We start from the raw sequence: 21,053 nt of genomic DNA, 5'->3' as shown, positions 1-21,053 counted from the left end.
GCACCAGTTCTTTGTCATGACATTTTGCACCAATGCATTGGATCTGGACTTCAAAAAATCAGAAATAGAATTTGTTGAATACAATACAAAGATGATTTTTATCACCAGATATATTTTTTCTTTATTTTTTGTAATTTTCAAGATTATTATCTTTGTGTTTTTTAATATATTATATTGATCCCAAAATCATAGTCATAGTTTTGTCGTAAAATGGCTTGTATTCATATGCCTGTGGCTTTATTCATCCTCTTGACATGACCCAGCCGACGCAATAGTTGCAGCTCGATACGTTTTACTATATCGGTGTCGGTCGGCGTGTACAGCTCATGGTTTATAGACCGGATCTCTTTTATACTTATGTATTTTTAATTCCACAAAAAGGAAACAGGTTTCCAAACACAAAATATATTTTTCTTTTTGTTTTATAAGAACTTACATAGTATTTTTAATTAATATATGTAAATTTTGCCACTATCGATCACTTTCTTCTGATTTTTATTTTCATTTTAACAATTACTTTTGCAAGTAAACAATTATTCGGGTACATGATTATTTGATGATTTATTGTACTTATCTGTTTATTTAATCTCATGACAATATAATGACACAGATCGGATCATTCACCACTTCCTTTGCACTCATGAAAATTCAATGAAAAGGATCGGATCTTTCACGACTCCAGTCGAACTCATGGTAATTCGATGAAAAAGATCGGATTTTTTACGACTCCATTCGAACTCTTAATAATTCCATGTAAAAGGTCGTATCGTTCACGACTTCATTTGAACTCATGCAAAAGAACCAGTGAAATCATGATTTCACATGGAACCACTTCCATTTAATTTTGGTGGGATATTATTACAGAAGTTGTGGTAGCTAAGCTCCCAATAAGAAATTTGTAATGACGGAGAAGAAAAATGTCTCTCCCTAAGACAGTTTTCAATATTAAGCACAATTTTTTCCTTTAGGAAACACCTTGTTCCCCATATCTTTAAATGTCAGTATGTCATTGCTAAAATATTCAAATAGTATGGTTAAAGGAGTTACAGGGTAGGTGAAAAAGCAAATGATATACATGTCCGATTACCATCAGTAGTCATGTTTTGTTTATTCCCGAGTAAGTAAGACTATATAAATGATAAAAAGAAAACACTTGGCTTACAATTCGATTTATGGTTTGGTTTATTTGATTTTATTACCACCACTTTAATAGTTTTCTTCCATGGGTGTTTTTGGCTTTTGGAAAAGGAGAAATCTTAATATTACGGTTTTAAGTTGCATGTTCTTTATTCTACTTTACTAACAATTGATACTCGAATGATGGTTCTGGTTCTGATTTGGTTTTGGTATTCATAGTAATAAAAACAATTTTCAATCACAATAATACACTCTCATCATTATGCCTTACCTTTTATTTTGTTATTTTTGGCAATATCTACACTTAATGAATTAATTAGGATTTTTACTGGCAAGGTTGGTTGATAGGTTGGTTCTGTGGAGTTGGTTTGTATCATGCCCAGCAGTTCTGTGTAAGTATCCTTAACAGTATGGGCTATTCCTTCAGGTTTTTTTTTCAAAGTTGTACTCTCAAGTATCAGATACAAATGTTGACTTAAGCTAATAAAACTCTAAAATCTCTTGGAAGGATATCATTTGGTAATAGACATTTCGATCAAATATGTTAAACACGTATACATATATAGCTATGAAATTAGCTTTTTAACTTAAAAACATAAAAAGAGTAGTTTTTCTAAAATAAGAAAATAAATTGTGGAATTTTGGTTTTTGGGTTTTGTGCTTGGTGGGTTCTTGAAGGGGGTTTGTTTGTTTTTTTTTTGGTGGGGAAATTGTGGGATATTCTCTTTAGTTGAAAGTTTATTCTAAATATACACAGGCTTGTGTACGTGGTTACGTTCACAGGTTACGGTTGGTTTCGCGGCAGCGGTAACAACACTACACACTACAGAAGAAGGGGTTTGATGGCCTCTACTTGGAAGTGTGAAGTGTTTGGATGTGCTATCATTCCAAAATGTAAAATAGCCAATAGCCGAGATTAAAAGCCATAAAGCTAACGGGGAAAACCATGCGTGAGTATTTATCGATGATATTGACATCCTTGATTTTGGGTATGGTGGCTTTAATGGCAGAAGCGCCTTTTTTCAAGGCATGTATGACACGAGGTTTGTTGCCTAAGAAAAGGAAAGTTGTGGATTATCCATCAAGTTAGATTGAGTAATCTGTGTGTGTGTGTCCAAACTTACCTCGCTGACCTCGGTATCTAAGATTTGAACGACTTGTGGTTCCATAGTTGCGTGCAATTCTAAAACTCGGTGGAAATTTGGCCAAATCCAATGTTTCTGCACCCAATGAATTTAGTGTGCTGTTATAGTTGCCCTTGCGCAGTGATGGTATGGGACTCATGCGTACATCTTGTAACTCTATGATATCCTCGGCAGTTGAACAGGTTTCTGATTTATCAGGTTTCCCTAGAAAAATTCATGAGACAATAAGTTTGTGATACTTTTACATAGGTTACTACACAATATATAAGTGGTCACACCACCAAGATCCTTATGTATTTAGAGGGTTTTCTGTGGTCTTTGTTGGGGGGTATGAACTTGCCGACAAAATATAGATTTGAATTAAAACTCAAAAGTGTTGCGAAGGAGGTACCATTTTGGAGGTGGATCTTATGTTTAGGAGTCGGCTGATGTGTTTTTTTACTTCCCCTGAATAAAAGTACACAGACGAGGTGTTAAACTACACTTTTCCGAAATTTTTTGTGGTAGGTACCTGAAGGAATAAACAGAGTTCGCTTTGGAACCTCATTTATGTATGGAAGAAATGTTACGATATACAAAGTTTGGACCAAATCGACTAATCGCTTCGAGAGTTATCGTTTACACCATTTTCAAGATAAATTGTGAATTTTTGTGGGGAAGGTACTCGAAGGAGTGGACCGATATGACCCATCGTAAACTAAGTTTGGGCAAAATATTACGATGTGCGAAATTTGGTTTGAATCGGTTGATCCGTTCGAGAGTTATCGTGCGCACCAGCCAGACAGACAGACAGGCGGATATTGACTCCAAATTGTCTGAACCAATTTTCGTCCAAACATACTTGGGATCTAAAACCATTATTTCGATGAGGCACATTTTTGATCGTATCAAAGTGTATAGAGGCTGAGGGTATAATGAGGCATTGAAAACACGAGGACAGGAGAATAACTTTCCTAATTGTACATCAGGAACAATTAACAAAGACTTAACTTATAAAGAAAGTTCAAAAAGATTTAGCATCAACATTCAACTGATACATTTAAAACAGACTATGGGAATAAAAATCTTATTTCCCCATGTTGTGTTTTAATTTTGTTGGATGCCCTATGCCGGGAAGATATATGGTGTTGTAATCGGGGTCATAATGCTATTAAATATTTAATACGATAAGATATCAAACCTTAAACTTCTTTGAAGGCATCTAAACGAAAGAGATGACCGAGATATATTATCAAATCCAATATAATAATTAGACTGTGCCACACGACAATTTGCAGGGGTTCTGATGCATAAATTCGGTTTTGTGGGAGTCCATGGGAGACGAAAATACCGTTTGCCATAACTGATCTATTTTTTCAACCGATTTCATTGATTTTTCGCATTTTGGAAAGTTAACTAAATTTCCTTCTTGCTAAAAGTAAATAATTACACTGTTTGGTATCTTCTACGCAGCCTAGAGCACGAGCAAAAACATTTTCCCGTTTTAATGCGTTTTTGTCACACTCTAATCACAACAACTTAGCCATTTGTTAACTAATTTTGGAAATCTATGGCTTGTTCGATAGACAATATTCTACCCTTTCAAGGAAAAACAAGTAAGAAAAGTCTATAGTCGGACGGAGCCGACCATGGGATACCCTATACCACTATCCCTGGACAATCGCTCTCCAAGGAACTTCTTTTCAATGATTGTGAAAATTTAATTATCAAATATCAAAGATGTAATATATAATACTTATGACCAATACCAAAAAGTTATCTAGCATTACAAAGACATTTTTGTAGCAGGAAAGGAAAATTTAGTTCACACAAACTAAAATGTAATGAAACCCACTTATGTAGTACTACTACTTCTGCTGTTTAACCGCTACGTTATTGAAATTTTTACCAATTTCACACAAAAGTTTCAGTCCATTTAACCCGATCTTCACGTTGGTTTGTACCCTTCTTCTTCATCATAAACTCAAACTTTGTTTACAATTTTGCGGGTTATTATTTTGACCTATAGAGCCGCTACAAAATTGGTTAAAATTTTGTTTTTTGGTCCATTTCATCCCCTGAACATTTCACGATCATCACCAAAACTAATCATTTCTATTCTGGCCCGAACCCAACCTCCTTAAAAAATTCGTTACAATCGGTCCATAATTGCGGCCTTCAGCTTGTTTACAATTTTTAATGGACGGACACACATCGCTAAATCGCTTTATCTCGTCGAGATATGAATTTTGGCATACCAAATAAGGGGTCTAGGACGAATATTTCGTGGTGTTACATCAACTTTTGGAGAGACAATATGTATCATGGGATGAAAATGTGGTTCTTTACACAGAACCCATTATATATTAGGTTGTAGGCCCGTTATCTAGCAAACACTTTATTGCAATTTACATCAGAGGAAATGTCAGTAGTTGTTTTCCATATGTAGGCTACTTTGCAAAATATATGTCCTCAAGGAATTAAAATATCGACCAAAAATAAAATAGTTATATTTTTCATACAAAAGTAATGGTCCATTTCACCCGCTTAAGAATATAAGATCATCATTCAAAATTGTAGGCATCTTTTTCGACCTATACCCTTACCCGGTGCAAAATTTCGTGACTATTGATGTATAAGTGCGACTTCTAGCGAGTTTATTATTACACTACAAACAAATAATGGAATATATTAGGCTATAACTCTGTTATCTTAGCATGCACACTAACATAATTGGCATCAATTGAAAGGTCAAGCGTTCCACTTTCAAGTATATCTCACTTGTCCGGAGTGTCACTTGCAGGAATTAAGATATAAGCTGTAAATTAAAAAATTTCACAATTTTCACACAAAAGTTTTGGTCCATTTAACCCTCTAAATATTATCCGATCGCCATCTCAAATTGCACGCTTCTCCGTTGTGATATACTCTTACCTTATTTAAAATTACGCGTTGATCGGACTATTATTGAGACCTACAGAGCCGCTAGAAAATTGGATAAATATTATGTTTTTGGTCCATTTCACCCGCTAAATATTTCACGATCATCACCAATAAGAATAGGGATCTATTCTGATCTGAACCCGACCTCCATACAAAATTTCGTGACGATCGGTCCATAATTGCGGCCTGGAGCGTGTTTACAATTTATAATGGACAGACGGACGGACGGACGGACGGACGGACGGAGGGACGGACGGACACACATCTGAAAATCGCTTTATCTCGTCAAGATATGAAGATTGGTATACCACATTGGGGGTCTCCGACGAATATTTCGCGGTGTTACATGAATTTTTACCAAAACAAACTTATAATACCCTTTTCCAGATTGTGGTATAGGGTATAAATAGGCTGTGGAAATCCGTTGTGGAAAAATAAGATATGCCCGTTTAAAGTTGAAATTTTCCGTTGTAAAATCAAAAAACGAAGTGATCGAAAGAAACCAAAGGTATTTTCGTCTTCCACGGACTCCCACAAAACCAAATTTATGCATCTGGTTCTGATGCCGACTGTTTTGGATCGGAAATCGTAAAAAAATCGTCAAATCGTCAACAAAATTTGGAAAATCGTCAAAAAATCGTCAACATGGTCCAAAACTTGGTTTGGTTACCGTTAAATGCGATTTTTCGCTGATATTTTTGTGAATGAGACTGACAATATAAGATATACAACACTCAGCAATAAATCTAACCCAATATCACTTAAATACCGCTATAAGAACAGCTCTCAGAAGATGATAGTTTTCCTATGGTTATCGAGTTTTCAGTAATGCAGCATGGTAAAACTGGGTACACATTGTCATTTTGAATGACAGCTTAGCTCAAATATCGCTTGCTTGGCAGTGTGACCGTCCTGGTTTGTCGGTACACGTACATTTTAGTTGTTGGGCAGTCGTAAATCTATACAAATTTTCATTCATAACTGGCTGACAACTTAAAGAGGACATTAGTAGGATGTTAATAAAGCTGGATTCATATTTTTTACAACAAAATAGAATTAATTAATATTTTATCTCGAAAACTTTTCAAGGAAGATGTTCATCCATTAACAAAACTAAACGAAAATTTTCGTCTGATGTTATTTGAATGTGGGGCAAAAACTATGAAAATACCTGTATTCCAGATATGTGTCTATGTCTAGAAATTGCTATAAAATATTAAAAAAGCTCAAAAATCGGGTTTGGAACATTGTTTTCCTTAAAATCGTTCGTGAAATTTGTGTCGAAATGTGGTTGTCATTTTTTATTTCTTGAATTTTTAGCTTACGTGAAAAATCGTCATTTTTGACCATAAAATCGTCAAATCGTCATTTTCCAATTTTGGGCTAAAAAATCGTCTAAATGATGATAAATCGTCAAATTCGTCAACACTGATCAGAACCCCTGCAAACATTGCTTGTCAATTTTTGTATCACAGTGTTATTTATGCACAGAAATGTGGATAATTCACATAAGATACTTAATCGGGGTATACCGAAAGTTAGGCCAGTCTGAGTAACAAATGTTAAAAAAAAATAGAAAACCTTATATAATTGCCCTCCTAAAAACGTTGAGTAATTTTGATAATAACTAATTTGCTTTACTCCCATTTCTATAGAACTTGCTGTTTTCAAGCAAAAAACCCTAAAAATGTGACCTTTGACCTCCAGAGATTTTTGTTTATTTTTTTATTTTTCTCATCTTAAACATAGCTGTTTCAGTATTCACAAAAACTTTCCAGGTACAAGCGGGTTTTATATAAAGTTAGTTAAGGCACACTGAGCGTGACATTGTTTTATTAGGAGGCGATACAGTCAGTGCATTGTCCCAATTTGAACTTCTATATCTCAAAACCGATAAAACCTACGAAAATATGATAAAGGTCAATTTTGTAGAGAATTTTGACTGTTACAACATTTTCTTTAGTCAAATTTCCGTAGGACTTGCGGTTTCCAAGCAAAATGGTGAAAACCTAAAAACCCCTAAAAATGTGAACTTTGACCGTAACTTTTTTAAAGCCCTCCGATTTTTTTTTGATTTTTCTCATCTATGAACATTGTAGTTTCAGAATTCGCAAAAACTTCTCAGGTCTTAGCAGCTTTCATTTAAAGTTAGTTAAGGTGCACCGTGGGTATGTATGGATCTACACCTCTACCAAACTAGATTTCAATTTCCAAATGAGGAAACAGAAACAGAAAAACATCCTCATCATTACATACCTGATTTTTTACTATCACCATCTTTACCACGTTTCACTTTCTTCTTAGCTCTTTTACCCCAATATGTATAATTGACAGCCGCATATTCCAAGAGGGCAGCAAATACGAACACAAAACACATGACCAGATAAATATCTATGGCTTTGACATATGATATCCTGGGTAAGGAACTCCGTACTCCCGTACTTATGGTAGTCATAGTAAGGACAGTGGTAATACCTAAACAGAATAATGTTTAAACTAAACTCATCGCGCCATTGTCGTCCAACTAACTCACCTAATGCCACACGAGCACTAGTTGCCTCGTGATTTATCCAAAATGAAACCCAAGAAAGCATAACAATCAAAATACTTGGCAGGTATGTTTGGAAGATGAAGTAACCAATGTTGCGCTGCAGTTTAAAGGAGAGCGACAAACGTTGGTACACCCCTGTGGCAAGGCGTTCTTTGCGATCGTTTGTCTCATAGCCGATTATTGTGAATTGTGGCAGTTGAGCATCCTCTACACCACGAACTGGTGTTGGTTTCCAATACATGACGACATCGCTGACAGTGTAACCATCTTGAAATGACAAAAAAGGTTAATCGGAAAAAGTTTGATTGGTACCATAACCCTATTTACAGCTTTCAATTTCCACGGTGCAATTTTGTGAATCCAATGGATAGTAGTGCAAATCCATCATGCAGGCTAGTGTTGTTGTAAATCGCATGCCATAGGTAACGGATCCATCTCCACCCAATCGTACTAGTTTATTGCGTTCGGTAACATCGTGTAAAAAGCTAACAATAACAACAAAGAAATGTAAGTCAAAGACACACTTTTGATGACTGTCTGCAGCATACATATGTGCTTGCTTCCTCACCTATTCTTATCGTTGGCAAAAAATGTATCCGGCACCCAAATTTTCTCCGCAAAATCTCCCGACAGTGTAAGAACATCATTGACACCATCATCGTCCGCATCATCATCGTAGTAGGGGCCGTATGCATTGAATGCCAACCGCTCATCACGCCAATACTGATTCAGATACATGGTAATTGTGTAGTCCTGAAAATAAATACAAGAGGGGTTAGGTTACTTTACACTCTCAGCTCATAGAAAATGTTAATTCTTTTACTCGAAAGAGTAGCACACTAGTTCGCAACCCACCATCAATTTACCCTCAATGTAAGGATATTTCATTGATGGGATATGAAATCAAGTGAGAGAAAATACGTACATACTCGTACATATGTACGTTTGTTTGCATTTCGTTTGTGGGCGTGTGGGGGTGTTTATGTGGCAAATATTGTTCTTCAAGGATGCCATTAAATTTGTAAATAACTTCCTTTAGATCTTCGTCGTCTATGCTGGCGTTGGATATGTAAACATTAGGGTGACTTTACGTTTAATAATACATAAATGGATATGAATTTATTCTGATATAATTTAAAGGGCTATCCGATTTAGAAGTGTTACTTTCGAATAAAATGATGTGATGGATTGGGACTTTTTTCATGGATAATCAACTTATGTTCCAGTCTTTAAAGATATAATTTGGGGAGTGGTTTGGAAGAATGCCTTTATGAAATATGTTTACCTTACACCACACTGTATTTGTATGTAACATGTAAGCGAAAGCAAGATTGACCTATTGTTACTGTGGAACTGCTGTTAACACCCCTTACAGATCGTTAGTTAACGTGTGCCCATGAGAACGATAAAAAAATTGGAATGAAAGTCCGCCTAGTTAGTTACCCCTATATAAAACAGCCGCGAACGTTTACGACCTCCCCAAACATTTAAGGACCTCTATCTGTAATGATCAGCTCATTATAGAAAATGTACAAATTAAGATCTGGCAGATGTATTTGCAAAGAACAATGCCGATATTACTGTCATACAAGGAATACTGTTTAGCAAGTAACAACTAAGAAAGTATCCTCAGCCTCGGATTTAAAGAAAATAAGCCAACACAATACTTCTGCACTCTTTCCAAACTTTGTGTGGGAGGAAATGGGTGGTGTGATGTAGTTAATATTCGGACATAATTCGATTCTAGGCTGCAAGAAATAATATGATGCAAAACGTTTCGACCAATTCAGTTTCTGCCTTAGAGTGATGTCTTACGTGCTACCCATTATCTCAGGAATATGGAGTTGCCCCGAAAAAAATTGCGCTGTCGTAACAAGGTCCGCAAGAAGAACTTTTCGAAAAAAAATTCAAAATGATCCGAGGTGAGCTGTTAATCTGCAGTTTTCCCCCAAATTGCGTGATGGAGGTACCGGAAGGGACCGATATAGTCCATATTTCAACCTGATACATGACTAGATGGAATAATACGATGTGTAAAGTTTGGTCCAATCAGAAACTTCCTGCGAGAGTTATCTTGCGGATTTGCCATTTTACTCGGTATCGTCTGGATTTCTTGGAACTTTTAAGCCGCTATCTCAGGAAGTATGGACTTGCCCCCGAAAGAAATTGTACCATCGAAAAGGGGGCCGCAAGGGCAACCTGCTGGAGAAAATTCCACAACTATCCGAGTGGTGCTTTTAAACTTCACATTTTCCGATTTTTGTGCTGGCTCGTTCAAGAAATACAGCTACAATTCTGAAAATACCGAAAATGCGGAGATATGCTTGGATGAGGCCTATAACAAAAAGTGGAACTATATTGAAAAAGTGAAAACGTTTTGTGATGACCACATTGTACACACAACCCTCAAAATACCAAAAATTGGAGCTATACCAAATATGGACCTATACTGACGATTTTTAGTGAAGAAGTTTCGTGACTACTGAGAACCTTAAATGTCACATTACAGCTGGTCCGGTTGAACATTGTAGCTAAAATCCCCAAAATACCGAAAATTGGGAGGTACCCTTATGTGCGGGCCATACCAAAACATGGGCCTATGTTGACGATTTTTGATGGAAAAGTTCCGTGTCAAACATCAGCTAGTTCGGTTGAAAATTGTAGCTTATATCCTCAAAATATCGAAAATCGGGTGGCACCGTTTTGTAGGGGCTATACCAAAACATGAACCCACGTGGATAATTTTTTGAAATATACGTTTTCTTTGGACACTAGGAACTCTAAATGTCAAATTATAGCTAATTCGGCTTGAAATGTGTTTAAAAACTTCAAAATACCGAGAATCGGAAGGTGCCGTTATATTGGGGCTATACCAAAACGTGGACCGATACAGCCCATCGTCGAACTTGACCTGCATGCAAACAAAAAACGCATCTTCCCCAAAATGTCAGCGTTCTATTTCCATTTTTTGGGTGTCAACAGACGGAATAACGGACGGACATGCATTGATCGACCTAAATTATTATTTCAATCTCTTACAAACGGAATAACAAAGTTAATATAACCTTCATAAAGCCAACTCTCGTCAAACTAACAGCCTGTTTATATTATAGCCTTTTGTAGGGTTAACATCCTTTATGAGGATTTATTTGACGTATATGCAATGCAACGTACTATAAAATCACACTTCTTAGTACACTGTACTACCCGTGTTAATATATTGTTCCAAAGCCTTTAACAATAGGCACGTCCCTTTACGTATTTTTTGTAATGTCATTTCAGTTGTGTTATTTCAATTTCATAATATAAACATACGATTTTGCAAAGTTACAAAATGTATGTTTGCGTTTTCAAGTGTTTATAAATAAGTAAATAGTAAAAATAATTTTTTTTTATCAAACTTACCATATTAACTTCGGATATTGCATCGAAACTAGCTATTGTCAGATCCATTCCCACGTGTAGAGGCTCTCCTATTACAATAGCATAATAAAATGTCAATCAAAACATAAATACATTCAGCCATTGACAAAAACACAAACTTACCTCCAAAATTTGGTCTTAGTCGTATGTCATATCCTTTCAGTATTTTTGTTATGGTCTGAGTGACGTTTTCCAGTCGGCCGGCTATCATTTCTCTTCGTTTACATCTGACGGGGGTTGTATGAAGCACCAGCATAATGACTAAACTGCAGGCTATTGTTGTGCCAACAGTTCTTAGCATTTTGTTTGTTCGTGAAAAGGATACTTGAGTATGGATACTGTGCGATGCTCCTTAATGTTCATTCCATAGCTGTTTCAAGTATTTGGGGGCCTTCAAACCTGCAAATGAATGCAAGGAAATGCATTATCCATCATCATTATCATCACCATCGTCATCGTCATCGCCACCGCTAAGTGAATGAATAGTCGTCACCAGTAATGGCTATCAATGGCAAACGGTTGAGAGAGGAGGATGGGCAAGACAACGTTAGTATCCATTATCCATTACGCACATGGGCTCTCTGTTTTCTTGGCATGAGTATTGTTTAGCGAATAATAAAGGTTTATTCAACTTTTTTCATTGAATATATTGAATATGTGGTTTGGATGAACAACAATGAAGTACCAATTTGTCCAAAATGCATATTTTCCATTATAATTTTATTGTAGCAAATGCCACTAATAAACTGTATAATTTAATATTTCAGTAGTGCGATTCTCTAACACATTTTTTGAGTTAACGACAATTGTCGGTAAAATTAAAATGCTTATAGTTTCGGTAATTACCGATATTTTTCGGTAAGTTAGCGATGAATAAAATGCAGTCGTAAAGTTCTACCGATAGCAAGAGTGTTGTCAACTTTTATTTGAACTTTTCATTCATAATTTTACGTTTTAATTTTAACGATTTTTGTCGGTAACTCAAAAAATGTGTTAGAGAATCGCACTACAGTTTAAGTTAGTTTTTTTCTTTTAATTTTCATTTCAAATTGCATTTAAAGTTTATGTTGTTAAAATATTCCTCGTAGATTAAACAGTAAAATTTGTAATTACAATGTTAAAAAAGAAGAAGAAGGTAAAAACAAAACACCTTCTGTTGAGAGTGTAATTAAGTTAAACCCCTTTAGGGCAGAAGGATTTAGGATAACCCGGTATGAGTTTTAGTTTGAGTTTGCAATTAACATCAATACCCAGCACGGCGAGTAGGTGTGTGTGTAACATCGCACATAATCACCCTGAAAGTAAATTCATAAGTGTTGGTTTACCTAATGAAATGTCATGTCCGGAGAATGAAGAAAAAATTACAACATATGTATGGATGTGCAAACCGGACGTAAACTACCATTCGGAAGCTTTGTATATACATATTTGGATTATCACTGCAATAGTTTTCAAGCCTATTTTAGATATGCTATTTTATAAATTAAGAAAATATTTCGTATATGCGAATATTTAGTGATTATGTTTGGACGAAATTAGTTTCAGGCAATTTGGAGTCGATTTAGCCATGCCCGTCTGCCTGACTGGTGCACACTACAACTCTCGAACGGATCAACCGAATCGTTCCAAAATTTAGCATTCGTAATATTTTGACCAAACTTAGTTTAAGTTCGAATTTAAGCGATATCCACTCCTTTGGGTGTTTGGGTACCTAACCCACAAAAGTTCAAAAATTTTCTGTAAAATAATGTGAACGATAATTCTAGATTTGGTCTAAACTTTTCACATCGTATTATTCCTATTAGGTATAGATCGGGCTTGAAACTTCACACAAAATTCGAAAAAAAGTGAAGTTTAAGAGCTCTTCTCGGATTGTTTTGACTACGGTACATTTTTTTTGACGGGCACATCCGCAAGTTTACTATCATAGGGAGGTTCCAAACGTGGCACCCGTCTTTCGGGTACCCCCTACACATGACTTGGAAATGGCCGTATTTTTAAGCAAACTCGTGATATAAAATCAATATATTTTACATACGGCATTGTATTTGCTTTTTTTTTTGGTCAGAAGCTGAGGGTATATCTCCGTCAGCATTTGTTATTATTTTGCATGTTATTATTTCACTTTCTTGTTATTATTTTGCCGAAGGTTGTACTCTCGACCCCTATTACGACGGTACAATTTAATTCGAGGGCAAGTTCATATTCCCTGAGATAGTATCATAACAGTATTATAAACCCAGCCGGCACAAACTAAAATTACTGATAGGCACGTTAAGTTACAAATCGGTTGTCCGATTTGCCTAAAGCAATATGGATTCCAAACGTACATCAAGTTCCGAGAAGGTCTTTATCGGGAAACTCCCGACCTCAAGGACGGTACCAGACCTTACCAACATTTCAAATGTTCGCTTAAGTGCAGATCAAGGGCTGCTTAGAATATATTTCATTATTACCGAAAGTACTTCTTGCCGTTTTGTTTACAGCGATATAATGTTTTTAGTGGGTAATGTTGTGCTTCCAAATTTCCAATCCTATGGTGACCCAAAAAAAAGTGTCTGGTGGTTGTTCCAAATTGTCATATCGTAATATTTCTCTAAAATATATAACAAAGTTAGAAGGTTATTGTACCTTCTAATCCGACAAAAGTTAAGTAAATAGCTTTATTTGTAATTTGAAAACTGTTCTTTTTATTCTGAATACATGATATATTTATTCATGGCCATGCTCCTCGACATAATGACCCAAGAGATCTAAAAATCCTACGGGTACCACCTAAAATGGCTGGTTGGTACGATATTCTACCGCAGAAGTTCAAAAATGTTGAGCTTTAATCCAAATCCAAAGGTATAAATACATACCCCAACAATTTATAAATGTAATTCGGTAAATTCATACATCAACAAGTGAGAAAAGGGTATAGCCGTTACGGGGCCGACTATGTCATACCCCCCAGCAAGCATTTTTTATCGCCCATTACCCGAAGCAGTCACTGCCAGGCGATAGAAATACACATCCGCGATCTCGCATTCTAATTGAAGTAGGCACACCGTTCGGGAAGAAATGAACCACGTCCACGACACTACTTGTGAATGCCGCTTTCGAGACTTCCTAGAAGTACTTTTAGCGATAAAATTGGTTGTGACGAAAATAAAACATTTTTTTTGTTTTTCATTTCATCTGTTGTTATTCTTTTAATTTTTATATTTTTACTATTCTAATTAATGTTCCAAATTACATACGTTTTTAAAGAACTATCCTTAGATGAAATTGCCATCTTCATTATTTTTTGTACTTTTAAAAATGTTATGTTGCCTGGCCTGGGAATCAAACCCATGACCTTAAGAATGCAAAGCGAACATGCTTACCACTGCACCACCGTACCTTATAAACAACAGATAGACTAAAGTCTTATATTAGTTTAAGGTTGTACACGGCTCAAATGAACGTAAACAATCGAAGTGTCTGCACTGACCAGAGAAAGTGTCTGCCCATGCGATAGTCGTAAGTAGTAGCATTGTTAGTGTAAAAAAGCAATAATAGAATTTCGATCTCCTTTTTGACACTAGGTAGTTATTCAAGAAGTTCAAAAAGGGACAGCAATGCAATTGTTATTGTAAAATGATAAAGGATCGCTATTTTCTAGAATAGAAGTTCAGAATGCGATTACTTCTGATAGAGGAAGTGACTCACTCACTCCCAATTGCTGGCTGGGCCTACACCACTACCTTTGTGCATAATCTTTTCACTCGAAAACATTTCTTTTTGGGAGATACGAAAGTTTTCACCTATCTGGCTTTATACCAAATGATTTAAGGAGAACTGAGCCGAAATAATTAATATTTAATTTTATATTTGACTACTGTCGACATCACCAACATCAATAGGCTTCAATTTCTGTGAGAAAATGTCGTGATGATCCGATCAAAATTCCGACCATAGTTTGATTGCAGAAAAAGTGGAAAGAGGGATGCATAACCGACTATTGCGATATCTCTATTATTTGACCACATACGCCAACCTACTTTGCATAATTTTAAAAATGGGATTTTCTACTTTCTTAGTGTGGCTTATTATTATTAAAATCGCAAAAATGAAAAGTTGGGTTCTATTAGCGACTATTGCGATATCTTCGTTGTTTGACCACCTACGACAACCTACGTTACATCGTTGTAAAGGCTTCCTCTGTGAGACCTCCATTAACACTCGAAATTTCATGACGATCCGATCAAAATTGCGACCTGTAGCGTGGTTTCCAAAAAATGGAAAAATGGAATGTATTACCAACTATTGCGATAGCTCCGTTATTTGGTCACCTACGCCGACCTAGTTTACATCATTGTAAAGATGGGATCCTCTACTTTCATAGTCAGGCTTTGCTTTTGGAAAGCCCCCAACCAAAGCTGTGATATTCGTCATTATAATTAAAATCGCAAAAATTAAAATTTGGGGTTTATTTGCGACTAGTGTGATATCTTCGTTGTTTGATCACCTACGAGAACCTACTTTACATAATTAGAAAGGTGATATTTTTACTTTTTTACTTTCATTGTCTTTTGGTAAACCCCATATAGAAGCTGAGATATTCGCTTTGGAAAAAACGTTGTCTTTTTATCCACATAATTTTTTTGCCCATTCCGACCCCTAAATATTATCCGACCATTACCAAAATCACCTACCAATAGGCTTCTTCCCCTCCCATTAACATCCAAAACTTCGTGACGATCCGATCAAAATTGGGACCTGTAGCGTAATTACAAGGTTTAGATGGGCAGACGGACGGACAGACGGACACAAATAGCCAGATCGACTCATCTCTTCGAGACATTCATTTTGGTATATATAAGTATGGGTCTACGACCATTATTTCGATGCGTTACAAACTTTTTGGTCAAAACCAACTTATAATACCCTCCCCACATAGTGGTGTAGGGTATAAAAAAAAAATAAAACACAAACACCCAACATAGATCATTTTTGGGGAAAAGATACGATTATGTAAACAGTATTCGTTCTGTTTTTAGAGTATGAGTCGGCAGAGGGCGCTGATATTTTTCACAAAAATAAATATGTGTGTATATCACTAAAAATTTTCGCGATTGATCCAAGTTCCGGCGTTGGTAAGGCAGTTTCCTCTACCCAGAATATTTGAAATCCCTACATCTATGCATATACGAGTACAAAAGAGCAGTGAGGTGAGTGAATTTTGCATCATCGCCCAGTCGAAGCGGCTGAATCTAAAAACTTGAGTGTGAATTGTTGATTTGTAGGGGTGAGATAAGGCTGGATTTTTGGAAATTCGAATTGGAACGGTACGACAAGTACTAAAAGATACTAAGTGTGGTACTCTTTGTATTAGGCAAACGGGAAATTTGGAATGAGAGTCTCTGATGGAGAGTAGGGAATATGAAATAAAGGGTTTATTTAAATTCAAACTTAGTGCACGAAAAGTACTAAATGGTTCTATGGTACTAAATTCGGGACAATTTGGATTTGAGTGAAAGGATACTGCGGGAATCCTGAAATTTGGAATAAGGGTTACTGTGGGAGTGTAGGATTGAGATATGAAAGTAGTTTTGAATTGAATGTTTAAATAATGAAAAAAAAAAAAACAAGTACAAAAGTATCAGTCGGCTTTGCAGACAGAGATATACCCTCAGCCTGTGTGGATTGAAATACTTTTTTTTTTCAAAAAAATCGTATGTATTTAGGGGGGTTTTCAAAATTTTGGGCGTATGGACCGACAAAAGTATGGATAGGATTAAAGCTCAGAAATTTGGGGGGATAACGATAGATAGGGCTTTTTTTATCACAATAGCCTACGAAAAACATAATATCGCTGTAAACAAGGCCACTAGGAAACCCTTCGGTAAAAATATCCATAGGATCCTCGAACAGACCCTTAACCACCAAAAATGTTGAACATTTGTGTGGTTGGTACCTCAAGAATTGGACAGATAGGGCCCAAATTTGAACATAAACTAATTTTCGACAATATTTAGAGATCCAAAGTTTGGGCCAATTCGGTTGCTACGTCTTTGAGAAATCGCGCGTACCATTTTAGCGAATATTTTCGAATTTTTGTGTGGGAGGTACCGTAAGGAGTGGACCTATAAGCACCACCTTCGAATTTCATCTAATTCTCGAAGAGATATTCAAATTGTGGACAAACGCAGTATTCGGTTCGAGCTCTCCAGTCACTACATATGATGCCATAGGGGGTTTTACAACTTTCGGGCTGTTTTCTCAAGAAGTATGGACTTGCCCCTGAAAAAAACTTTTACTGTCGTAATTGAGGCAGCGAATGCAGGTTGATTCAACAAAAATCAAAGTGATTCGAGAGCAGGTAATACTAGTTGCTACAACAAAAATCAAAGCGATTCGAGAGAAGGTCCTAAACTGAACTTTTCCGAAATTTTGAGTGGGAGGTACCCAAAGGATGGGACAGATTGAGTCCCTATTGAAACTTCATCTAAGTCTGGTAGAAATTTCCCGATGTGCTACCTATGGACGAAATCGGTTACTTCCTATAAGAGTTATCGTGGGCACAAATTTTCCGAACATTTCCGAACTTTTTTGGGGGAGGTACCGGAAGGAGTGGACCGATATAACCCATCTATGAACTTAAACTAAGTTTAGAGAAAATATTGCGAGAGCCAAATTTTGGACCAAATCGGTTCATCCGTTCAGAGTTATCGTGCGCACCAGCCAGAAAGACAGACGGACGGACATGGCTAAATCAACTCCAAATTGTCTGAAACACATTTCGTCCAAACATACTTGGGGTCTAAAACCATTATTTCGATGCGGCACATTTTGCCCGTATGAAAGTGTATATACCCTCGTTAACATAAATGCTGAGGGTATAAAAAATACATACAACAAAATATTGAGAGAAATTGTTCGTTTTCGTATGGTTCGAAGTCACAACCGATAGCGAAATTCAAATATTTTACAAAAAACCGATGTTACATTCGATATGACGTTATATACGATGACGTTATAAGCGATATTTATTTGGGAGGAATATAAAGGGCGGAAATTCTGGACTTTTGTTATAAGCGATATGACGTTATAAACAACGACGTTAAAGCGATTTCAACTGTACATAAAAAACACTAAATGATGTGGAAATGAACGGCGTCATGAAAGTCGTCAATAAAAAACTTTAAATTGGCGCACTCTCATAAAACTATAGTCGAACAGGATTACATTTCGGCGGCGAAAATAAAGGTTATTGTACATTTGACATAATGAAATTAGATTTTACCGATCAGAGCGATCGACCATTTAATATACATGGTTCAATTCTTCACTGAGGGAATACATATTTAAGGATTGTGACTTCGAAGTAATCCGGTACCAATGATTTACTTTATCAATGACATTTGCACAGAGTAAGTAGTTCAGTAACAAAACAACCGATGTATATATAGTACTTGGATTTTATGAAAGGAACACATTTCGCAAAATCTGTAGACCGCAAAATGATCAAATCACCTGCCCTTTAAAAATTCTGTGATGGATATTAATGCTCTTAATTGTTCATGCGATGCATTTAGAAACTCTGGAAGAGTTCAAGTAATTATCAACAATAATCAAGAGAAAACAATTCACATTACATCATAAAGATATTAGTTTTGATAAGTATTTTTTTCTCTATGTTTCACACCTAACTGTTAATTGCCACAACAGTTTAAAATCCAACTGCAAAAATACAGATAATATACATTTCATATAAAACAGTATCAGACGTGATCTTATTCCACTCCTTAAAATATAAATTCTATTTCGAGTTCAGTTTCAATTCTTATTCTTTGCCATCTTGGGAGTAGCGGAGATTAGCAGCGTACGAATGAATAGAAAACCAATGCAAATTAAAATATTTCCATTTCTATCTTTGCCCGATAATCCTTGAATCTTGTTAAGGTCGTGGTTTTTGTACGGCAAAGGAGGTTACTTAATGTTGTGGCTTCTGTTGCTACTGCTGGCACTGGTCGATAAGAACGACGGAATAGCAGCAAAAACAACGCATCGGCAAACGAAAGTGAAACTAATAAAATTATCATTAGATGAGATATTGTCCCTGTGTGGGTGTGTGCGTGCGTAAGGATGGTGGTAATCGTTAATTTCAAACCTTGTCCTTTCATTGGAGAATAATAATAATTGAAATGAACAATGTTCTCGTTTGTCGATTTCATGTGGGTGGGTTGGTGTGTTTGTGCTTAACGATGCTGGAAATGGTGAATTTGTTTGTATTGCCATTTATAAATTTCCATAAAAGTGGAAATGGAGGCAAAAGTGAACAACAACTGCACAGTAAACAGACAAGCAAATTCTGCTGTATCAGCAACGGCAGCAGCAGCAGCATCGTAAGTAGTTGTAGTAGGACAACACTAGCAACGTTGCGTTTAAACATTATTGGATTCTCCTCCGTAGTTGTTAGCGTCGTCATAGCCTCCGTCAATCACACACACACACCCTCGACATTCTCAAAACAAACATCGAAATGCAGCAAAATATTCTTAGGCTCTCATAAATGATGAGTTTTAGACTGGCTTGCTACGGATGAATGAATGAACTAAGAAAACAGAAAAATTATGAGGTAGGGTAGGGGGATTAAAGATGCATCGACGGCATCGCTTCGCAGCAAGTTTGACCCATTTTCAAGAGTTTGTTGTGACGAATGTAGACCAAGCAACGACAACAACAATAACGAATACCTTATAAAGAGAACATGAATGCATGGCATCCGACGGATAAACGGATTGTCAAAGGCATAACACTACCAGACAAACAGATAATTATAAACAACTACAACAATAACAATACAGACATAAAGAATAAAACTGAGCTCAGTGTACCCGTTATACCGTTTTGCTCTTTGGCCTGCACTTGAAGGATAAAGATGTCAAAGTGCATTTTTGTTGTTTTGTTTGTGACTGCGTTTGCTGTGATTTTAAAGCTACAACTGTGGCAGCAGCGGCGACGACTGTTGTTGCAACAATTTGTTATGGATTGACCACCTGACACGGTTATGCCGAGATAGTGTGTGTGTGTGTGTGTGAAAAGCAACACACATAAATTAGGTCCTATTAGCACTTCCATTTCTTTGTTGTTCTTTGATTTTTGCAATGTATCCGCATTTGCCTTTTTCAATTTCTTCTTTCGTCAAGCATCAGAGAACCAAAGGACAAGCACTTCAAGCAAATGTCATGCATTTTTTTGTAATTCGTAAAAGATATAACCTCTTCCAACTTTAATTTCTTTTGGCTTTAATAAGAAATTTCAAATTGTTATGGAATCGAATATCATCTGCTGTTTTCGTCGATGATCCAGCATCCTTACTTACCGTACTGTTAAGCTCTAAAATCTGTTGCCTTCGTTGACGTTCAATACGAGGGAAAAAAGATTATGTAAAATCCCTTGGGTCGTTAAATGGTCTGCAATCTAATGTATTTTTGTTGTTGCTATTTGTATTGGCTGTATTGTTGGTTGGTGGCAATGTAATTATTTCGTATAAGTAACGCGTTAAGTATTCGCCCGTATTCCCGTCGGTTCGTTGATTACTCGATTGGCTGGTTAGTAGGATTCGAATTTAATCACTTTCACTTCAATTTGATTGGCTTTATTTGTGGGTTGAGTGGGTTGCAGTGGATACATTTTCATTACATTTTCATCCTTTTCAAGTGAGACAGAAGACGGCCACTGTTTTCACTTTTCCTTTCATTGTCCGTACAGTTTTGCGTTCCACGAGACACGACGTGCTTTACTATCAACCGTTTCGAACCAACAGAGAGCTTTGATTTGTTTAAATGATACTTTTCGGATGCTGTGTGATTTTTCGTTTGAATCGTTTGACATTTTTGCTGAGA

At 36.3% G+C, this 21,053-nt stretch overlaps 1 protein-coding gene across 1 annotated transcript; it reads right to left on the bottom strand.

Annotated features, from left to right (window-relative positions):
- Positions 1-1,161: 1,161 nt before the first annotated feature.
- On the bottom strand, positions 1,162-20,987 carry Lcch3 (Ligand-gated chloride channel homolog 3). Its single transcript, XM_073973595.1, has 9 exons — positions 20,531-20,987; positions 11,302-11,577; positions 11,161-11,228; positions 8,324-8,508; positions 8,083-8,240; positions 7,738-8,022; positions 7,461-7,679; positions 2,262-2,486; positions 1,162-2,189 (listed from the first exon to the last, which is right to left on the bottom strand). The coding sequence occupies exons 2-9, from the start codon at positions 11,477-11,479 to the stop codon at positions 2,020-2,022; spliced, it is 1,488 nt and encodes a 495-aa protein (XP_073829696.1). The 5' UTR covers positions 11,480-11,577; positions 20,531-20,987; the 3' UTR covers positions 1,162-2,019.
- Positions 20,988-21,053: the final 66 nt, after the last annotated feature.

The sequence above is a fragment of the Musca autumnalis genome, unplaced genomic scaffold (assembly GCF_047663935.1).
Source record: "Musca autumnalis isolate F117 unplaced genomic scaffold, ASM4766393v1 scaffold_3, whole genome shotgun sequence".
NCBI classification, from domain to species: Eukaryota; Metazoa; Arthropoda; class Insecta; order Diptera; family Muscidae; genus Musca; species Musca autumnalis.
Note: the sequence above shows the minus strand (reverse complement) of the source record. Positions and strands in the feature narration are given on the sequence as shown.

What these genes read in the sequence shown, in the direction of transcription:
- Lcch3 (XM_073973595.1), bottom strand. Translation starts at nt 11,479, where the DNA reads ATGCTAAGAACTGTTGGCACAACAATAGCCTGCAGTTTAGTCATTATG. An exon ending in ACTAAGACCAAATTTTGGAG is followed by an intron (nt 11,229 to 11,301) that starts GTAAGTTTGTGT and finishes CTATTGTAATAG; the next exon opens with GAGAGCCTCTACACGTGGGA. An exon ending in CACCGTGGAAATTGAAAGCT is followed by an intron (nt 8,023 to 8,082) that starts GTAAATAGGGTT and finishes TGTCATTTCAAG; the next exon opens with ATGGTTACACTGTCAGCGAT.